Source organism: Saccopteryx bilineata, chromosome 7 (assembly GCF_036850765.1).
Source record: "Saccopteryx bilineata isolate mSacBil1 chromosome 7, mSacBil1_pri_phased_curated, whole genome shotgun sequence".
NCBI lineage: Eukaryota > Metazoa > Chordata > Mammalia > Chiroptera > Emballonuridae > Saccopteryx > Saccopteryx bilineata.
This window is the reverse complement of record NC_089496.1, coordinates 761,281-783,118: the sequence shown is the minus strand read 5'-3', so window position 1 is coordinate 783,118 and position 21,838 is coordinate 761,281. Positions and strand designations below refer to the sequence as shown.

Sequence of the window (21,838 nt, the reverse complement as noted above, 5' to 3'; positions counted from 1 at the left end):
ATGCATGGGTTTAGGTGAGACAGTAATGAGTGGTAAGAACATTGAACTTTGGGAATTTAAGCAGCTGGCTTTTCTAGAGGACTGTAGTAGATGATGTTCAAGGAGCCTTCCAACTTTATGATTAAAGGGAAGGAAAGTGACTAAAATTTGAGATTTTTAGATGACTATTTCAGTTGACCAGGTAAAGGGAGTAAGGACTTTTAAAAAGCAAAAAATGTGTATGATCTGAAGAGAAACAAGTGTGTGAGGACTTTTAAACCACAGTGGTAAGAAAGGGAATTGGCAGGGGAAGGGCAGATAAACAAGTAATCTCTGAGGAAGCCTGATGACTGGATGTAGGGGGAGAAAGACACTGAAACATGAATAACTGAAAAGAGTTTTCATTTGAGTGATTGGGAGACTAATGATAGGGTTGGCAGAACTAGAAAATGTCTAAAAAGATGGACTAGTTGTAGAAAAAGATAATTTATTTGATTTTTATTTTTGACCATGGTTTTTATTATGTGGTGCTTTTTTCTAAAACTGTTGAGGAGTCATTTTTAAGCCAGTTAGTTAGATGTCATATATTCCATATTTTGGGTAAAAGGATAAATGAAAGTAACTGCCAAAAGTAAAAACAAACCAAAAAAAGCAGAGGAATATTTCACGGTAATGTTATCTTGCAACACAGTGTCTTGCATATTGGTAGGTGCTTAGTAAATATTTAGGTTTAATCACTTACAGAATTGAAACTGCATAAACAATAATTTTAGGAAAAGATTCTAACATTTAGAAACGTTTTGCTGCTAGGTTGTTAGAGATTTTATACATTGTAGAGTGTTTATAATGTGTCATATATCAGTGTAATTTTACCTGTTTTTGAACTTTATATAAATAGATTCCCTGTTGATTTCTTTAGCTGTATTGTGTAAAATACGTAGTAATATGTTACACATTCATAGTTAAGGTCATTTGGGTTTTTGTTTTAGTTTTTAAATTTTTTTTACATTTTTCCATTCAGTATTTTTTTTTTTTATATTAGTTTCAGGTGTACAGCTGTCATCATACACTTCACAAAGTGCCCACCCACTCCCCCCAGTATTTCCGGTACCCACCTAACACCACCATACACATTTAATTAATACAATATTATTGACTGTTCCTTATGCTTTGAATTCACATTCCCATGACTTTAGTGACAACCAATTTTTACTTCTTAATCCCTTCATCGTTTTCACTCAGTTCCTCAGTGGGTTCTTTTTTGCTTTTTTGCTATTTGTACAAATTTGGTGGATGTGGATGGTATTTTATTATGGCGTAAATTTGCATTTTTCTGATTACTTATTTTTATATGCTGATTGGACATTTGTGTTTCCTCTTTGAAATTCCTTTTTATCTTTCAACAATTTTTCAATGGTTTTTTTTTCTAGATATACTTAATGTATGCCAGATACTAATGTTTTTTGATTGTGTTGCAAGTATCTTGTCCAGTTTAGTGGCATGTCTTTTCTGTCTCTTGAGGTGTCATTTGATGAAAAAGATTTTTCATTTCAGTGTCAAAGTTACAGTCTTTCTACTTTTATATTTTGCATACTGTTTAAGAAAGCCTCCCCTGTCTCAAAGGCATGAAGATATTCTCATATTTTATACAAGTTTTAGAGTTTTGCCTTTCACTGTGATTTTCTTCCTCCTATTAATGTGAGATAAGAGTTTCAGTGTTATTATGTTATGGATGACAATTGTCCCAGCATCATTGTAGAATGTTTTTTCCTCATTTCCAATGTCTATTCTGTCCCAAAACAAGCTTCTATAGATTTGTTTCTAGGTTTTCTAATTTGTTCCCAGGTTCTATTGGTATATAGCACTATCTTCAAAAGTGCCAGTACCTGATGGGGCAAGTCTTTTCATGAGTGTTTTTGGCCCTTTGCTTTTCCATGATAAACGTAAAATCAGTTTGCAGAGAATGGAAAGCTTTTGGAATTTTTATTGGGACTGCATTGAATCTGTGCATCAATTTCAGGGGAATTAACATCTTTACCATATTTTATCTTCCTATTGAAAAACATTGTATAGCTCTCCCATTTAGTTAGTTCCTCTTTATCGTCTTCTATACTTTTATGTTTTTCCTCAAAAAGGACATCCATTAACTTTCATAGTAAGATTCAGTCTTAATTCTTTTCATTTTGATGCTTATTGTTAATGAGAACTTGTAAAGATTTTTTTATATATATATAACATTAGCAATGACTTTTCTTTTTCGATCTTCATACTCATGAATTTTTCTTTTATAAGACTGTCAGCAAGTCCTAACTTTCTAGGAGTGTTATCCTACATGAATATTGAATTTTATGACTGCTCTGTCCACACTTACTGAAATTTTACGTTCTTTTTCATAAATCTACTCATGTGACTGATTACACTAATTATTTTTTTTCTGAAATTAACACAAACTTGTATTCCTAGAATGAGTTCATTTTGTGCATTGATTATTAACCTTTTTTGTACACTGCTGAGTTTAGCATGCTAAACTGTTTTACGGATTGGTGGGGCGGTATTTGTTAATGAATGGGGTTGGCCTGAAAATTATTTTCTGAAACCGTCTTGTCTGCTTTTGTTATTAAAGCTATGCTGGCCTAATGAATGAAGAAGAGGCCCCACCCTCCATTTATTCCTTACTCCAGAATAGTTTAAAATAGTTAAAATTATTTAAAATAGAATTATCTTTCTCTTATTTGTTTGATAGGGTTTACCTATAAATTTATCTGTGTCTGGGGTTTTTATTATTTCATTATAGTTTGATTACTGATTGAATTTTCTTGATGGTCTGTGCTTATTAGATATTTTCCCTTTTTCCTGAATCAGTTTTGGTAAGTTGACTTTTTCTAGGAATTTATTTTATGAAAACTTTCAAATTTATTGTCATAAAATTTTCATAATGTTCAATTGTCTAAACCCTATAGGCCCATTTTTCATTTCTAATAGTGTTTTGTCTTTTTTTTCCCTACTTTTGCCATGTTTCCCTTTTTGTATTTTATTAGTCTCAGTCGATCTTTTCTAAAAACCAATTTTTAGCATTGCTTATTAACCATCCTATTTTTTATTTGGTTCTTGATTCTGTTAATTTTGTTCTTATGATTTTCTTCCTTCTACTTTCTTTAGATCTTAATTTTTTTATCATTTTAAAGGAGGTTGACAGAACTTGACTTTATTGAATTTTATACAATTTATTTTTGGAAACATTTAAGTACCACTATTATCTTGCTGCAACATTTGAAATTTAAACTTTACTAATGAATTAGCAATACATCGTCTTGAAAATGCCACTAATGATCTTTTTAAAAAATCTATAAAAAGTATAGTATATCCATGTGCATTTTATCAGAAATCCCTAAATCAAAGAAATGTAACCCATTTAGGCACGCGGAATAAAAGATGCTACAGAAATCATCTTTGAGATGTCAAAAGACGAAAGAAAAGATTTCTACAGGACTATAGCATGGGGTCTGAACCGGCCTTTGTTTGCAGTTTATAGAAGAGTCCTTCGCATGTATGATGACAGAAACCATGTGGGAAAGTATGAAAACTTGTAATGCTGCATGATTTCATGTAATTAGGGGAAATATTTAAGTACCCCCCCTCATAAATAGAGTATAATCACAGCCTTAATTGGAGACAGCGCTATACTATGAATTACTATTGGGATATGTTTCTCCAGGTCCGTGTTCTGAATATGGCAAACCTCATTAAAATTAAGGCCTCTTTTAGAAATTAGAATCTAAATCACCTTATAGGTTTGATTTAAGACTTAGCTGACTTAATACCTCAAAGTCTGCTTTGTAGTAACATTATAAAAACTACAGGAATAAAGATTTAGGAAGTTTGAAAAGAACTCTATAAATTCATTGGTAACATTTTTTGCTATTCATTTTTATAGTATAGCATTTCCTAGCTCAGTGACTCTTTTTAAATAACTTTTCTGATACAATGCATGAATTCCTATTATAGGTAACGTGGGAAAGTGTCAAATTTTCAATGCAATGATTATATGGTGTTTTGATATTTCTTTTTTTTCTCTGGAAATTTTAGGTGGTAGTAGTATGGCTTACTAGATAGGTTTTTTTTTTTTGCTTTTTTTTTTTTTTTTTTTTTTTTGCATTTTTCTGAAGCTAGAAACAGGGAGAGACAGTCAGACAGACTCCCGCATGCGCCCGACCGGGATCCACCCGGCACGCCCACCAGGGGCGACGCTCTGTCCACCAGGGGGCGATGCTCTGCCCATCCTGGGCGTCGCCATGTTGCGACCCTCCTGGGTGTCGCCATGTTGCGACCAGAGCCACTCTAGCGCCTGGGGCAGAGGCCACAGAGCCATCCCCAGCGCCCGGGCCATCTTTGCTCCAATGGAGCCCTGGCTGCGGGAGGGGAAGAGAGAGACAGAGAGGAAGGCGCGGCGGAGGGGTGGAGAAGCAAATGGGCGCTTCTCCTATGTGCCCTGCCCGGGAATCGAACCCGGGTCCTCCGCACACTAGGCCGACGCTCTACCGCTGAGCCAACCGGCCAGGGCCTACTTGCCCCCTTTTAAAAAAAAGTTTTTATATTGGAGCTAGAGTATGTCAGATATCCATTCATGGGCAGGGGAAATGGAGAGGATTTCAGAATGTTTAGTGCCTTGTGAGAATTTACCATGCTTTTCTTTCTAGCTCTGGTTTATAGTGTCATCAGTAAGTCTTTCAGAATAGCTATGATATCAGAGTTCCCGAACCAAACTTGTCAAGGAAGAGTTAGGCAGCATAGGAGCAAATATGTTTTAAATGTTGACTTTTCTAAAGAAAATTGTAAAATGCTCACTTTTATTATAGTTGAAAGTATTTGTTATTTTTTTAAAAGAAAGCAGAAGTAGTAATTTTTATTCTACTTTGAAAATTTGTTACTTTGGAAATATTATCAATATGCTAATAGTGTGACTTAGCATTTGACTCCTTAAGTGAAATTCTGATTTTTATTAAAGTTTTTAGCATTCTTTGTTTTAATTGATTTTTTAAATTTCTTTATATTTCTAGATATACACCTGAAGAAATTGAAAAGCTCAAGGAGTAAGTTTAAAATTTTTTATTCATTAATTCTGATAGTTGGGTTTTATTATTATTTTATGTCTTGTGTTTAAAAGTTTTACTTTTGAAATGTTAAGAGATTTTTGGTAGACTGGTCTAATTTAATTGTTAAGCATGATTGAAATAAAAGGAACTTAGATCTATACCTGCACAAAGAAGACTTGCCTATAAATTGTCTCCTCCTGTTGTCAGTTACCAAATGAAATGCATCCTTAGATCACTGCAAGGGTTATAGATGGCCATTCTTGGTGACTTGAAGTCTAAACCTAGGGAACTCACATATATACACTGGGACCAAAAACCAAGGCTGTGCTATATGGTGTAGTTTAGAATGTGACTTAACAGTGCTTCACTTAATGTCTGGGCTGTTTCACTTAATCACTACCTTATAAAGGCTATTTTACAGGAAACATAATTTTGCTTCATTGAGTTAGGACCATAAAGTATGGATTAATGTATTATATGGATTATGAAAAAAAACTGAAGGTTGGTCCTGTTTATGATAAAAGGACTTAAACTTTTTCAGATACCTTAGAAGAGCTTGGTAGGAGTATCAGAAGGGAACAGTCTGCCTGACCTGTGGTGGCGCAGTGGGATAAAGCGTCGACCTGGAACACTGAGGTTGCCGGTTCGAAACCCTGGGCTTGCCTGGTCAAGGCACATATGGGAGTTGATGCTTCCTGCTCCTCCCCTTTCTCTCTCTCTCTCTCTCTCTCTCTCTCTCTCTCTCTCTCCCCCTCTCTCCCTTCTCTAAAAAAATCAATAAATAAAATATTTTAAAAAAGGGAACAGTCTGGGGATTGCCTGGGAGATTGTGTCAATAACCTGAGGGGAAATTTGGTCTTTTTGAACACGTATCCAAGTTACTTATTTCTTCTCTGACCCAGGAAAAAGGCAATTGCTGCCTGTTTTTTTTTTCACCCACAGACAACTGTGGACCCCCAAAAAAGGCCACTCTTTCAAACTTTGGCTCTCAGTATTGCTGCCCACAACTTCCAAACCAGTCAAATGGGAAGAAGAAGAATGAAGAATAAATGATGAAATTAAAAGGGAGAAAACAGTTGAACCAAATGCTGATTGGCAGACTCTTGTTTTAGGCTCCGGATAAAGCATGGCAATGACTGGGCAACAATAGGGGCGGCGCTAGGAAGAAGTGCGTCTTCCGTCAAAGATCGGTGCCGACTGATGAAGGACACTTGCAACACAGGTACTGTGAGTGCTGCTGGTGGGGGCTTTCTAGCCGCATTTGAGATGCTGCTTTCTCTTCTGTCTGGAAAGAAATTTGTCATATACTTGAGTTCAAATTTTATTTTCTAGTCTCCTTTTTCTTCAAGCTTAATAGAGCCAAGTAATTATTTTTGTGCTTTTATGTAAAAGTGACATTGTTCAGAGAGACATAGCATCTCAGTATCATAGGTTTTAGGTCTAGCATGTTTCCTTTTTGTATAGCAATCCAAAACTTCTCCAGTTGAGAAAGTACTTATTTTTAAGAATTATATACAGGTATTTTTACGGCATATATTATAGGAAGTAGTTTTAATTTAAGCTGTTAAATTTTTGTTAACAATAGCTTATCAACTCAGTTTATGAAAAATATTAGTTCCAGGAGCTGTGTTCCAGTGGTTTGTATGTATTTTGCTTATTTTAAATTCAAAGTAAATTTTTCTTAGAAAAAACTTGGGATTGGTGTTTGTCCCTGGGCCAGATCATGAATACCAATTCTTTTTTTTTTTTTTTTTTCATTTTTCTGAAGCTGGAAACAGGGAGAGACAGTCAGACAGACTCCCGCATGCGCCCGACCGGGATCCACCCAGCACGCCCACCATGGGGCGACGCTCTGCCCACCAGGGGGGCGATGCTCTGCCCATCCTGGGCGTCGCCATATTGCGACCAGAGCCACTCTAGCGCCTGAGGCAGAGGCCACAGAGCCATCCCCAGCGCCCGGGCCATCTTTGCTCCAATGGAGCCTTGGCTGCGGGAGGGGAAGAGAGAGACAGAGAGGAAGGCGCGGCGGAGGGGTGGAGAAGCAAATGGGTGCTTCTCCTGTGTGCCCTGGCCGGGAATCGAACCTGGGTCCTCTGCACGCTAGGCCGATGCTCTACCGCTGAGCCAACCGGCTAGGGCCTGAATACCAATTCTTAATGCATACACATGTACTGATGGTATAGTTAAACCTAAATTGTGTGGCTGACAACAGCATTTATGGTCTGCCACTAAATTCTCATTTAATCTTTTGAGCCTCAGTTTCCTCTGTAAAATGAAGAGGTTAGAATAAGTGGTGTCATGGTTTCCTTTTAGCCCTAATGTTCTCTGAAGGATCCACAGTCTGATCAGTCTTATAATAAGAAAAATAGTTCTCAAGTTAAGCCCGAGCTTCCAGGAAATATATATTCTTTCCTCCCCCTAACCTGCTAAAGTGGAATCAGTAATGTTTCCTGCTTAACCACTCCACCAGCACTATTACCTGCAAGGCAGTAAAGACATAAAATCCCACCAACTCTCATTCTCTGGTGAATGACAACTAAATGAATGAAGCAGGAATGGGAGTTTTAGATTTAGGATGGACCCCAGAGGATCATGTAAGCTGCTGTGAGTACAGAACCCCCTTTGTTCGCATAATTTGGACACACACTGTGCCACTCCTTGACTGCCAAACTGAGGGATTGCTCTGCATGTTCCCTTTCCGTGTTTCTATGTATATTTTTCTGACCAGGAGTTCTGTTTGGTATCATACATACCATGAGACAGCAGTCTGGGTTCTCCCTCCTCCTTTCCCGCAATACTATAATTGGGGATTAGGACATTGTCTTGAACCCAGGGTATCCAGACTGTTCCTAGCACATAATAGGCAGGCAATGAGTATTTGTTGATGAAACAAATCCTTGAATTGAGCACATAACCTTTTTGAATTTTTCTGGAAATTTTTAGTTACTAGTAACAAAATGAAAACAGAAGTTCTTTCGTTTGTTTTTCTACTCAAGCTCCTTAAGACCAAGCAAAACATTACATGTTATCAGTGGGTTTATGAGGTCAGAAAAACCTGGAATAAAAATAGGCATGAATACCAGTCTCAGACTTATATTTTATCACATTAGCTTGGAGTTGGGATAGTAGGGAAATGAGACAGTATAAACCTGTGTTTATTTTTACCAAAATGGGTGGGAGGCCATATGTGTTATTCCACTTGCCTCTGTCCTTTCATTCCTATAAGTAAAGGTCTCTGTAGAGCCTACACCACTTCTGCAGAACAGGGAAGCTTCGGTGAGCAAATAAAAGAATGAGTTTCTGTGCCCATCAAGCCAATGAAGCTTTTCCCACATAGGACTTACAGTTTTGTTTTGGATAGTTTTTCTTAAAGAATCAGTTCATGTTTTCTGTTAAGATTCTGTTTTCTTTTGTACTAAAAACCTGAATGGATTAGTAACATGCAACTGTCTTAGTAGATATTAAATGTAGTTTTCCATCTAAGGGTCGTTCAGAAATACTTTCCGTACTACTGCCTACTTCCCAGTGGTCTTTGGAAATATAGGGCTGAGTCTGATTTCCAAAAAAAGGGAGAGAGAGAAGGTAGCAGTAGTATTCTGGATAATTTCCTTCTTTCAGGAAAGTGGACAGAAGAAGAAGAAAAGAGACTTGCAGAGGTGGTTCATGAATTGACAAGCACTGAGCCAGGTGACATCGTCACACAAGGTGTGTCTTGGGCAGCTGTGGCAGAACGAGTGGGTACACGCTCAGAAAAGCAGTGTCGTTCCAAATGGCTCAACTACCTGAACTGGAAACAGAGTGGAGGTACTGAGTGGACCAAGGAAGATGAAATCAATCTCATCCTCAGGTTTGTGTCCTTAATCTCTTCGTGACAAAAGTTGCTTAATTGCTGTTGTCCTTTTTTGGTTTCATTAGATGTCTAAAGACTGAAAAACATTCTTTCTCATAGCCACTGTTTAAGATCCTGAGTATTTCATATTGAGCTTGCATGTATGTGTGTGTGTTTTGTGTTCGTTCCTTTTTGGTGGTTTTATTGCTTGTGCAAAGTACCAGAGTGAAGGCGTAGAGACACGTGGTATACCCACAGAGCAGGTATGGCACAGGCAGTGGCAGTGCAGCTTTCTGCACTGTCCCACCAGCCTGCCTCACTCGCAGACTAGGGGCCACATGGCGGTTGAAAGGGATAGTCAGTCTCAATGCCCTCACTGTTTGGCTACTGCACTAGGATTGCCAAGAAGAGACCCAGACTAGTTACCCCACACCTTCAAACTGGACCAGATCAGATTCTTCCACTTCAGACACATCATAAAATAACCTTAATAATCCCAAGCTTATTTTTTAAATTAGTTGGTTTAACCCAGTGGTTCTCAAACTTTGTGAAGTCAGGGCACATTTAAAATCCTACAAATAATTATAGGTACACTATATACAAATTTCTGAGAAATATGTTATAATTAAGTCAAATATTAAAGAAAAAATATATAAAGTCCAAGCATGCTTTTATGGTAATTAAATGAAATAAATACAACAAAATTACATTTATTCTGACATTAAAAAACATTTTTGTGGCCCTGGCCGGTTGGCTCAGTGGTAGAGCGTCGGCCTGGCGTGCAGGAGTCCAGGGTTCGATTCCCGGCCAGGGCACACAGGAGAAGCGCCCATCTGCTTCTCCACCCCTCCCCCTCTCCTTCCTCTCTGTCTCTCTCTTCCCCTCCCACAGCCAGGGCTTCATTGGAGCAAAGTTTGCCCGGGCGCTGAGGATGGCTCTGTGCCCTCTACTTCAGGCGCTGGAATGGCTCTGATTGCAGCAGAGTGACACCCCAAGATGGGCAGAGCATCGCCGCCTGGTGGGCATGCCACGTGGATCCCAGTCAGGCGCGTGCGGGAGTCAGTCTGACTGCCTCCCCGTTTCCAGCTTTGGAAAAATACAAAAAGAAAAAAAAACCATTTTTGTTACATTTTTTGAGTTAGGCTTTTTAGAATTTTTTAAAAAGAGGGGTTAAAAAATAAAAAATCAACAAGAAGCATCCTTTTATATATATAGATACATGCTTAGTAAGATTTAGTAAATTCAGCAGGTCCCGGCACAAATGTGTTGTTTTTTCATTCCTATATTTAAGAGAAACATTAGCCTGATGTGTCCTAGCAATTTCTTCAATGTTTGGGCATATATTTGAAAGGCAAACTCTCATTTCCTCATCAATACATTGAAGAATTCCTCTATTTTTACACTTAATTGTGTTTACGTTAGAAAATCCTAATTCACATAAAAAGGATGTTGAAAATTGTAGTAAAATGTTCAAAGCTTTTTTAGATATTGCCACATATTCTTCTTTTATTAAAATCCAAAAAGCTTCAAGAGACAGTTCTTTATGTTTAATCATCAATCCACAATCAGTGGATATAGCTGCCAGTTCTTCTTCTGTTAAGGTTAAACCAAAATCACTTGAAGCTTCCATGAATGGGTTTCTAATCCAATTGTATTGTTCAGTGTTAAGTGATAGAAAATGCTATAAATTAAATTCTGCCCATCAGCCTTCAAATCCTATTTTTTATTTACACTTAACTTTTGCTCACTTCCAGAATCAGATTCTTCAATATCACGCCTCTTTTTGAGAAATCTATCCATTTTATTTGGGTGTTTTTATCTAAAAATAATATAATGATGTGTTAATAATAAATATAATAATGTGTTAACAAAAAGAGAGGTATTTCCGTACTGAAATGGTATAATAGAGTACCTATATTTATTTTTATATCTGGGCACAGGCCACGAACCAGTGCAGCTAGTAATTCCGGGTCCTGAGTGGGAATGGTGTGGAATTAAGAAAATACGGGTGGGAGGGCCCTGTAATTGCTGTTGGCAAGAACAAAGCATGCCCAAAACCCACATCTTGCTTTATTTATAGGACAAAGTGGGCCATTAGCAAATCAATGAGATCTTTGATGTTTCCAAGGCGACTCAAGAATTTTACCAAGTACAGAAAACCCCCACCATACACATTATCTTAACTTTACACCAAACAAAGAATAAAAGAAACTTGCCTCCAGTCTTTCCCAGGAAGGGGGGGGGGGGTAGTGTAAACAATCCAGTACCACAGCTTAACAGCCTTTTGCAACCTAATCAGGCAAGTGAGGGGGGGGTGGTGGGCAGACAATCTGCTTACAGCCAATTCCCCACACCTCTGTCCCCCAAAAATCTAAACTCCAGAAACCCTGTTGGTTTTTTGGTCCCCAACAGGCACATATTCTCTGGAATACCATAAGGTGCACCTGGAAATCTTCTAGGGCGCACCAGTGTGCCCTGGTGCACACTTTTGCGAAACACTGGTTTAACCATTAAGATTCAGTAACTCAAATGGGCAAAAGTACCAGCAAACAAATATTTGAGACACAGAAGGAATAAATAGAAGCTTATCGTTGGGGCTGCTCCCTACTGAAAATCAAAATCAGCATGATAGTTAAAGCTAGAAAACAAACCATTAAAACCCCAAATTTAGTTGTTTTTGTTTTGGAAGGTTTTTTTGGTTGCTGCTGGAGTATTATTTTTGTCTTGTCAGTTTGTTTTTAATAGTTTTTTAAACTAGTCTTCATAAATAGCTCATTTCTAAACTTTTTTTAATTTTACAAATGGAAAGCTCAGATCCTGGAAATAACTATAAAACATTGCAGAACACTATACAACTAAAACTGTTCTTACTCTGTTCTTACCCTTAGCTACTCCCCTTCTTCCGCAGTGCTTCATCTGGTTCATTTACAATTCATCCCAGTGGTTGTACCATTAACAGAAGACTTGCTGGTGATATTTCATAGCTCTTACCTCTGGAAGCAGGCCTACACTTCTAAAATTCTTTCCCAGGAAACTTAACAGTAGCCTCTCAATGACATACATAACCTGCCATTCTTGTTACCACCAGTGCCATCATGTGTAGGAGGGTTCTTATGGAGACATAAATGAACATCTAACAGATGCTTATTTTATAACCTGTAGGATAGCAGAACTTGATGTAGCTGATGAAAATGACATAAACTGGGATCTGTTAGCAGAGGGATGGAGCAGTGTCCGTTCACCTCAGTGGCTTCGAAGTAAATGGTGGACCATCAAAAGGCAAATTGCAAACCATAAAGATGTTTCATTCCCTGGTAATGTATTTGCATAAGCCCTTCCCTTGTCTTAACCACATTTACTATTCAGGTGTTAGAGGTTAGAAGTTCTTTGTCTCAGCTAGAGATGTGAGTCATAGATCTTCACTTAAACCTCTGCCCTTTTTCTTTGGAAAATAAGAGTTGATGTGATTTCTAATATTCAAGGCACCTAAGATATAAATATACACATTTATACATTCTTGTTCTCACACGAAGAGAAACTAAATTTTACATATATACTTTCATTGTGTACAAGTTGAATTTCTGAAAACTGAAATTTAATCACTTTTTTTTTTTTAACAGAGACAGTCAGAGAGAGGGATAGACAGGGACAGACAGACAGGAACGGAGAGAGATGAGAAGCATCAATCATTAGTTTTTCGTTGCGACACCTTAGTTGTTCATTGATTGCTTTCTCATATGTGCCTTGACTGTGGGGCTTCAGTAGACCGAGTAACCCCTTGCTCGAGCCAGCAACCTTGGGTCCAAGCTGATGAGCTTTGCTCAAACCAGATGAGCCTGTGCTCAAGCTGGTGACCTTGGGGTCTCGAACCTGGGTCCTCCGCATCACAGTCCGATGCTCTATCCAGTGTGCCACTGCCCAATCAGGTTAATCAACTTTTATGAGTTGAGTATTTTCAAATATCTTGTTATGTAGAGGAATTCTGTGATAATTTTGTAAAACAAGGCTCTAAATTTTTTATTTGATTTCTTATGTAAATATAGAAATGTTGAGATTGCTTAAAAGTGAGGCATAGTATACATCCTTCTTCCCACTTCATTTCCTGCTGTGCATTTAGACACTAAGCTGTGCAGCTGCCTAATTTAGATAATCAAATTTGTTTCCCTTAATATAATGGACGTTCTCCAATGTCCATTTTTCCAAAGAAAAACTAAAATGCTAAGAAACTTTGGCTTGATGAAAATGTGGTTTTTAAAAAAAATTAAATACCCCATTATAAATTTATAAATCTGATGATAAAACCAGAAGTGAATGAATACTAATGTAACATGAACCCAGCAAGATTACAGCATCACCTGGGAAAACTGGTGTAGTTTATCGTGGTTAGCGGAGGAGGGCAAATCTGTAGTTGGCTTTCATGTGTAAGGACTCAGGGTGTTTGGAAAAGATCAGTTGCCATTCGAGTTGTTAGACTTAGAGCCAACTGATTATGCTCTGACAGTGGCTAAAACAGCAAGAGCCCTTGCATCCTGGGGAGGGGGGGTACCCTATTCATTTAACAGTGTTCATTTAAAAATGAAAATAAGCTATTCAGCATTACCACTGTTCTGCCTAAATAATGAGAAGCCCTAGGACATAGAAAATGTCTTATTTCCATTCCTCACAATGGTTAATTTTTCTTAATGCATCTTAGATGGCGAGAACAATATTAAAATTTTTTAAATCTGTTGTGATGGAGAATGTTTCCAGAAATTTCCAGACAGGTTGTAGTTTTAAAATGTTTTTAGTATTTTGGTAAGATTTCACATCCAGCATACAATTATTTATTCCAAATACTTTCCCTCCTTACCCCCCACCTCCCTTGCTGCTTAGATGGTGATCTGTCGGAGAATCAATGTTCTTTTTGTCTACCCATCTCCCTTCAGTCTTAATAAAAGGTCTTAAACAGTTACATGAGAATCAAAAAAACAACCCAACGCTTTTGGAGAATAAATCAGGATCTGGAGTTCCAAACAGTAATTCCAATTCCAGTGTACAACACGTTCAGATCAGAGTCGCCCGCTTGGAAGACAATACAGCCATCTCTCCAAGCCCCATGACAGCCTTGCAGATTCCGGTCCAGATCACCCATGTCTGTAAGTGTTTGGACCTCAAGAATCCTTGCTATGTGACCTATATAACTTGGTTAATGGCTCTGACACGTTTCAGTCTTCTGGAATGTTGATAGAAATTTATCCAAGTTGATGAATTAAAGGAGAGCTAAGGTATTTTGTTTATTAGCTCAATATTTGCACAGAAGATGAATGTGTGATAGGAAGTACTGATAACCAACTGGCCAGCCATCATAGACATTATTAAATCAGCTTTCTTTCTAGATCAGTGTTATTCAACCGCGCCGGTCTGAAAAAGTTAACCACTTTGTATGAAGAGAACCTGCATACAACATCAGGATGATTAACTCTTTCACGGACTAGCACAAAATTTCTGGTGGATTGGCAGTTGAAAAACTATTCTAGATGTTATAAAGAAATTAATGATTAATAGAAACTACCTCAAAGACAGTTGAGCAAGAAAATAGAGTGCATAAGGTAGTACATCTTTTCTAGTAGTTCTCCAGAAGTCACAAATAAGGAATAGGTTTGAGGTGGTATGTAAACGAAAGGGATTTTGATGAGGTTCAAAAAGATTTTCTTCAGGGAATAAAGAGCCACTTTCCTATGGGAACTGTTTGTTTACTCCTTTTCCCTAGCCTCTGACATCTTTTGTGCTTAATGAGATCATGAAAACCCCTAGCAATTGTAGGAAGGGGAAATGTATTTCCTAAGATGTAAACCAAGTTGATCTTTCTACCTTTCTTCCTATTAGAGTGACAGAAAAGCAGTGAACATAAAATTCTCAGAACTATATTCTTCTTCCCTTACTTTTACGTCACTTTTTTTCTACATAATGCTCCTTGCCTATGGAAAGGTCATTGCCAAAAGTACAGCAGTCACTTTGTGTCATTCTCAACCAGGATATTACTGGCATTTTGAGTAGGACAGGTCTTTCTGGCAAGACTGTCCTACACTTTGCAGGATGCTCCATGTCCCTTGCTCTCACCCACAAAATGCCAGTAGTGTGTTTTCCAATTATGACAAACAAACAAAATACCCTACAGGTTTTCAAATATACTCTATGATCCTGTTTGAAAATCACTGGGGCATCTATGTACTTAATTAACACTACATATCTGTGTATGGAATGGCCGTCAAAGTTACCTTACAGATGTTTATGTGTTTTAAAAATCTTAAATTTTTTTTGCTTAAGCTTTCTATTGGTGTAATAAAGAATGAAGACTTTTTCTTTGGCACTGCTTGTATTTATACTCTTGAAAATTGCAAAGCAACTGATATTACTAGTCTACCATAAATATGGGAGTTACTGTTGGCTATAAATTGATTGTGCATAGAGATTGTTACAATTTTCCTTGACTGTCGGGTTGACACTACTTTTTGGGAAAACAACAATGATACCTTAATACAGGGGTCCCCAAACTTTTTACACAGGGGGCCAGTTCACTGTCCCTCAGACCGTTGGAGGGCCGGACTATAAAAAAAAATTATAAACAAATCCCTATGCACACTGCACATATCTTATTTTAAAGTAAAAAAACAAAACGGGAACAAGTACAATATTTAAAATAAAGAACAAGTAAATTTAAATCAACAAACTGACCAGTATTTCAATGGGAACTATGCTCCTCTCACTGACCACCAATGAAAGAGGTGCCCCTTCCGGAAGTGTGGCGGGGGCCAGATAAAGGGCCTCAGGGGGCCGCAGTTTGGGGACCCCTGCCTTAATATTCATTCACAGCATAGCTTAACCTTGAGCCTGGAGCCACATTTGTCTGCAGCCATAGTTTGCTTACCTTTGGTTTAGGTTATTTATCTGGAATCACTTCAAATTATCCTAGGTATGCTCTCAAGAATCCATCAAATAGTAAGAAAAACAACACAAAGGAAGTGCATTGCTTCTGGTCAAGGTGTCTCATTTCTTTCAAACTGAAAACTGCTATAATCAGAATATAATAAACTAACAATAAACACTACAGATAAAAAGTCAATTCTGAGTCATTTGTCAGATGGATTTACCTGCAGGTGTAAGTGAAAGCACAGAAAGAGATCACATTTCCCTAGTAAGTCTTAGTTCTCTGTGACTAGCAGCAGGCACTGATGAAGTCTGAATCTTAGCCGACATACATAAAGAAATTAGACTATCCGATCTCTAAACTGTTGTTCAGTTCAGTCTCTCAAAAGTGGTTCTGAAATAATATTTATATTTCATGTCTTTGATACAACTATATGAGGTAGTCAGGACAGAGAAAGTCTCTGAATTAAAGTAAGTTATTTGTCTAGGTTTACATTGCTAGAAAGTGATCCCACTAGAACTAAAACATAGAGTTTGGGGACTACCATTCTAGACATCTATACTGCTTACCAGAATGTCAAGAACTTTTCTTTTTTACCAAGTTCCTATCTCTTTACAAGTTAGTCTTAGTGTATCCCTCTTACTTCCTAACATTAGAAATATTTTATGATCCATACCAGGGGTTAGCAAATACTGCCTCTGTCACAGCTACTCAACCTTGCTACTGTGGTACAAAAGCAGCCATAGAAAACAAACGTGCATGGCTGTGTTCCTGTAGTACTTTGCACAAAAACGGGTTGTGGACTGGATTTGGCTGTAGGCCATAGTTTGCCAGTCCCTAATCTGTGCCATCCCAGACAAGTCCATTAGGTTTCTTAATACCTCAGAAGAAATGAAAATGAATTCAGGTTTCCAGGCAAATTATTTCAGTATGAGGCTGCCTTCATATTAAGTACACTAGGAAAATTTAAATTTACAAAGTATTTTATTGTTGTCCTTGTTCTTACCACAGCTTCAACAGATTCCCCTGCTGCTACTGTTGACTCGGAAACAATAACACTAAACAGTGGAACACTACAAACGTTTGAGATACTTCCAGTGAGTAATACTTCACAAAGTAGACGTCAGCCATTTTTATGCATAAGAAAGATCAGTTGGTAACAGTTTTAGAAATGCAATATATAAGCAGATGAAATATAAAAATAACTGTCATTAAATGCGACTGTGTCCATAGTTTTGAGATCAGATGGTTAAGACAGCATATATCAGATGCCTACTTTTATTATTAATTTTAATCTTTTTCTTCATCTGTATGTAAACCAATAATATGTTCTTTTTATATATGGAAATGACAGTGCTGATGAGTAGGCTACATGCATGCTATAGCTTTGTATTTAGTCATTAGCAAATACATATCCAAAAGGTTCATATTAGGTGAGAAAATGTTTGTAATAAATTCTTTAACAACATTCATTCAGTAAACATTGTACAAGCCATTGAAGATTGCTAGTCCCAGTCCCAAATGGCATAGCCACTTGGGAAAAAAATCTTGCAGTCTCTGAAAAGGTTAAAAATATAGTTACTATATGACCCAATTCTAATCCCAGGTATGCCTAAGAGAAATAAGTCCACATAAAAACCTATACATGAATGCTTATATTTGTAATAACCAAAAAGTAGAAACAACCCAAATGTCCATCTACTGATAAATGGGTAAAGAAAATGTCCTATAGCCACACAGACAACAGTTTGGTGATAGTAAAGGAGACCAAAGTACTGATGTACACTACAATCCGGATGAACCTTTAAAACATACTAAGTGAAACTAGACAGAAAATACCATGTATAATATATATGATACTTTTATTTGAACTGTCCAAACTAGGCAAACTTCTTTAGACAGAAGGTGCATTAGCAGTGGTCTTATACAAAGAGGTCTGGGGGCAAAATGGGGCATGACTGATAATCTTGGAAGTTTCTTTTTGGGGTGAGGGAATTTTTTTAGGTTCCAGTTCTTGCCCTGCTTTCTAAAATAGGCTAAAGCCAGAATTGGCTTGATTTTCATCAAGAAAATATAAAACAGATTTTATTTAAATTATGTCAAGATTTTTTCACTGTGAAGAACAAAAAGGGGGTTAGTGCAAGAGTTTGTCTTTTACCACAGCCAGAGCTCACAAGAATGGCCAACGCAGCAAATAGTTCTCTTTGAAAACAATGTAGAACTTCTACCAGGAGTTTACTTAGGCCTCAGTTTCCTAATCCAGTAGTCTACAAAATAGGGATTATAAAAGATAAGAACTTCATTTTTCTTTTTTGCTACCTTCCCCTCCCTCCGACTAAATAATGTATATGTATATATTTAGGGTATATAATCAGGTTTTTGATTCAGGGTTAGAATCAAATATTTAGAGACATCTGTTCTAATTTATTAATAGAGGAAGATGATAGTGCTTCAGCTTCAAAAAATTGGGAGCTTGGCCTAACCAGGCAGTGGTGCAGTGAATAGAGTGTCGGACTGGGATGTAGAGGACCCAGATTCAAAACTCCAAGGTTGCCAGCTTGAGTGTAGGCCCATCCAGCTTGACCCCAAGGTCTCTGGCTTGAGCAAGGGGTCACTCGGTCTGCTGTAGCTCCCTGGTCAAGGCACAATGAGAAAGCAATCAATGAACAACTAAGGTGCCGCAACAAAGAATTGATACTTCTCATCTCTCCCTTCCTGTCCATCTGTCCCTGTCTCTCACTGTCTCTGTCAAAAAAAAAAAAAAAAAAAAATATGAGCTTGTATGTGTAAGTATATTAAATAAAGTACATGTATTATATATGTACATATGAAATATTTAGTGCCTACCCACATGTGGTTAAATACAACCATTAGGAAAACAGCTTTCACTTTTATGTAGATGGAAGAAAGAAGTTGCATTCCCAGTGACAGGGCACCATTGTAATCATTTCTAATCCTCACAGCCCTTTCTATGAAGGAGGGGTAGTTGCTGTTCTCAAAGTAGCAATAAGGAAACTTACCTTCAGCGAGTCTGCACCCAGGAGAGCATTGTGGCTTAGGTCCACAGACCACTCGGACTAAAGAACCAGCTCTCTGACTCTAGTTCTATTTTAAGTGCAAATACTTTTCCTTTAGAGTGTTAGGATAAACTGAACTCAATTATATAGAAGCTGTGGCTGTGAAAAGTGTAACGATGTTCACTAATTTTGTTATACAGTGTATTATCTGTTTACCAGCAGAACCCTGCTAATTGCTATTTCTGTATATTTCCTCTTAATATAAAAATATTTGCTAAACTCATACTATGAAAAAAATCTGTTCAAGTAACACTGCTGCAGTGCCTTTTCAAATATGTTAAGTTCTTTTTTGCCTGACCAGGTGGTGGTGAAATGGACAGAGTGTCAGACTGGGATTTAGAGGACTCAGGTTCGAAATCCCGAGGTCGCCAGCTTGAATGTGAGCTCATCCAGCTTGAGCATGGGATCATAGACTTGACCCCAAGGTCGCTGGTTTGAGCCCAAGGGTCACTGGCTCTGCTGTAGCCCACACAAGGCACATATAAGAAAGCAATCATGAACAACAAAGGAGACAAAAGAGCTGCAGCGAAGAATTGATGTTTCTCATCTCTCTTTCTCTTCCTGTCTGTCCCTGTCTCCCTCTCTCTCACACACAAAAAAAGTGAAGTTTTTAAAATTGGGAGCCATCTGTCTTTGTGTGCTCCAGAGAAAGGGTAGGGAGGGAAGGTGGGGATGCAGTCACTGCACTGGCCCAGTGGCTCCTGTGTGCCATGAAACAAGTAAGGCCAGACCCCAGGAGCACAGACAGCAGGCAGGAGGAAGGCCTCACATAGCTATTTTTAACTCCAGGCTAAGTAATGACTACAGATAAATAGTCACAGATAGTATAGCTTTCACTTTATTACTTGTTTATACCTGCACAACTGGTAAATACATTTGTGGCTAAAGTCAGTCCCAACTCTGGATACAAAGCTGGACTTAATGAATACTACATACTACTAGTAAGTCTGTATAACTCAGTTGTCCACTGCACCTGTGTTGATCTTGTGTTTCTTTTCCTTTTAGTCTTTCCATTTACAGCCCACAGGGACTCCAGGTACCTACCTACTTCAGACAAGCTCAAGCCAAGGCGTTCCGCTTACTCTGACTGCTAGTCCCACAGTAACCCTGACGGCTGCTGCTCCCGCTTCTCCTGAACAGATCATTGTTCATGCTCTATCTGTATGTCATCTTACATAAATTCCTTGAGTTTTCTAGTTTTTGTAGAGAGGATTAGTGGATCAGTGTCACCCTATTTTTTCTAGTGTTTAATACAATGATAGAACCCTGTACCTTCAATAAGTGTCTCTGGGTAAGGGGTTCTACACTGCTCACAAAAATTAGGGGTATTTCAAAATGAATATGAAGAAATAAAATATCCCCTAATTTTTGTGAGTATATTTTGATCTCGGTTAAATTAGTTGAGTAACTGTTAGGGACCAAGATTAGTTAATATGAAATATAGAAGTCAAAACTAATACATTTATTTAAACAGTTCTTTCTACCACTGCCCCAGGAACAATGTTTTTTATCTTCCCTCTGCCTTCACTCTGTAAATGCCTGACCCCGTCTCTATGTGTGCTAGACTTACATTAGGGGAAGTAGGGACAGGAGGAGAGCAAAGGGCCCATGTAGGCCAAGAACAGGGTTTCTAGAAAAATTGTGGTAAGAACACTGCAGTTCCAGAGGTGAGAGGTGGGAGGAAGAGTAGCCCATATTAACACCTATAAATGTCATTTGTTGCCTATAACTTGAATATGGTAGGTACTTTTTCATTTTACTATTGTTCTTTCTTTTTTTTTAACATTTTATAGCCAGAGCATTTGTTGAACACAAGTGACAATGTTACAGTGCAGTGTCACACACCAAGAGTCATCATTCAGACAGTTGCCACAGAGGACATCACTTCTTCCGTATCACAAGCAGAACTGACAGTAGATAGTGATATTCACTCATCTGATTTTCCTGAGCCTCCAGATGCCCTAGAAGCAGACACTTTCCCAGATGAAATTCATCAACCTAAGGTGACTGTAGAGCCATCATTTAATGATGCTCATGTATCTAAATTCAATGACCAAAATAGCACAGAACTGATGAATAGTGTTATGGTCAGAACAGAAGACCTTAAACAAGAGGAGGAATCACCCTCTCATTTAGCCTGTGCTTATGTTACTGAGGTAAGTGGCACTTAAGGGAACAGCCTATGGGTTCTTGCCTTGAGCTTTAAACCTGCATTTTGGGAAGAGCCTAGAAATAATTTGGGGTGATATCCTATGGCACCTTTTTTTTCTTTAGATATATAATATAAAGTACAGCCCCCCACCCCCCCACCCCACCAGTATCAGTCAGCCAGCTGTGTTGCTGTCTTACTAGTCTTCCTCACTGGGAAAGTATTCCCATGGAAACCTATGTTGAAATGGTGGAAGCATTTTCCCGAGGGTGGTCAATAATAGAACTTTGTAGGTTAGCTTAGGAACCTCACCACAGAACAGCATTATTCTATATTCAGGGGACCTATAACTGAATTCTTTTAAATTCTTAGTTAACATGTACTACATTAACAATATGAAGTTGTTACATTTGTTCCTTTTAAAACATAAACTTTCACTCCTTTTTAATTTTAAAATGGGATATTTCAAAGTACTTTCAAACTAAACGTGTTTGGAATATTAGGGAAAATTAATAAGGAATATGAGTCAGAACTTCATTTTTTATTTAGGATTTAGCGTCTCCTACTATAGAAGAACAAGTTGATCAAACAACAATTGATGATGAAACGATACTCATTGTTCCTTCACCACATGGCTTTATCCAGGCATCTGATGTTATAGATACGGAATCTGTCTTGCCTTTGACAACACTAACAGGTACTATATATAATACAGCTTACCCATCATGTGCCTGATAAGTCATAAGTTTTGAGGGAAAATCAGGCAGTCCTATATTCAGTTGTTTTAGCCTTTCTTTATCCAAC

General features: G+C 37.9%; 1 protein-coding gene across 6 annotated transcripts in view; it reads left to right on the top strand.

Annotated features, from left to right (window-relative positions):
- Positions 1-21,838, top strand: part of DMTF1 (cyclin D binding myb like transcription factor 1) — a 58,828-nt gene that overhangs the window by 35,615 nt on the left and 1,375 nt on the right. For all 6 annotated transcript variants that reach the window (XM_066240525.1, XM_066240524.1, XM_066240520.1 and 3 more), the window contains 10 exons: positions 3,396-3,553; positions 5,037-5,069; positions 6,185-6,294; positions 8,691-8,919; positions 12,064-12,215; positions 13,827-14,036; positions 16,820-16,905; positions 19,891-20,046; positions 20,679-21,041; positions 21,584-21,731. In XM_066240525.1, the coding sequence (XP_066096622.1) occupies positions 3,396-3,553; positions 5,037-5,069; positions 6,185-6,294; positions 8,691-8,919; positions 12,064-12,215; positions 13,827-14,036; positions 16,820-16,905; positions 19,891-20,046; positions 20,679-21,041; positions 21,584-21,731 (1,645 nt within the window). The remainder of the gene's footprint in view (positions 1-3,395; positions 3,554-5,036; positions 5,070-6,184; positions 6,295-8,690; positions 8,920-12,063; positions 12,216-13,826; positions 14,037-16,819; positions 16,906-19,890; positions 20,047-20,678; positions 21,042-21,583; positions 21,732-21,838) is intronic.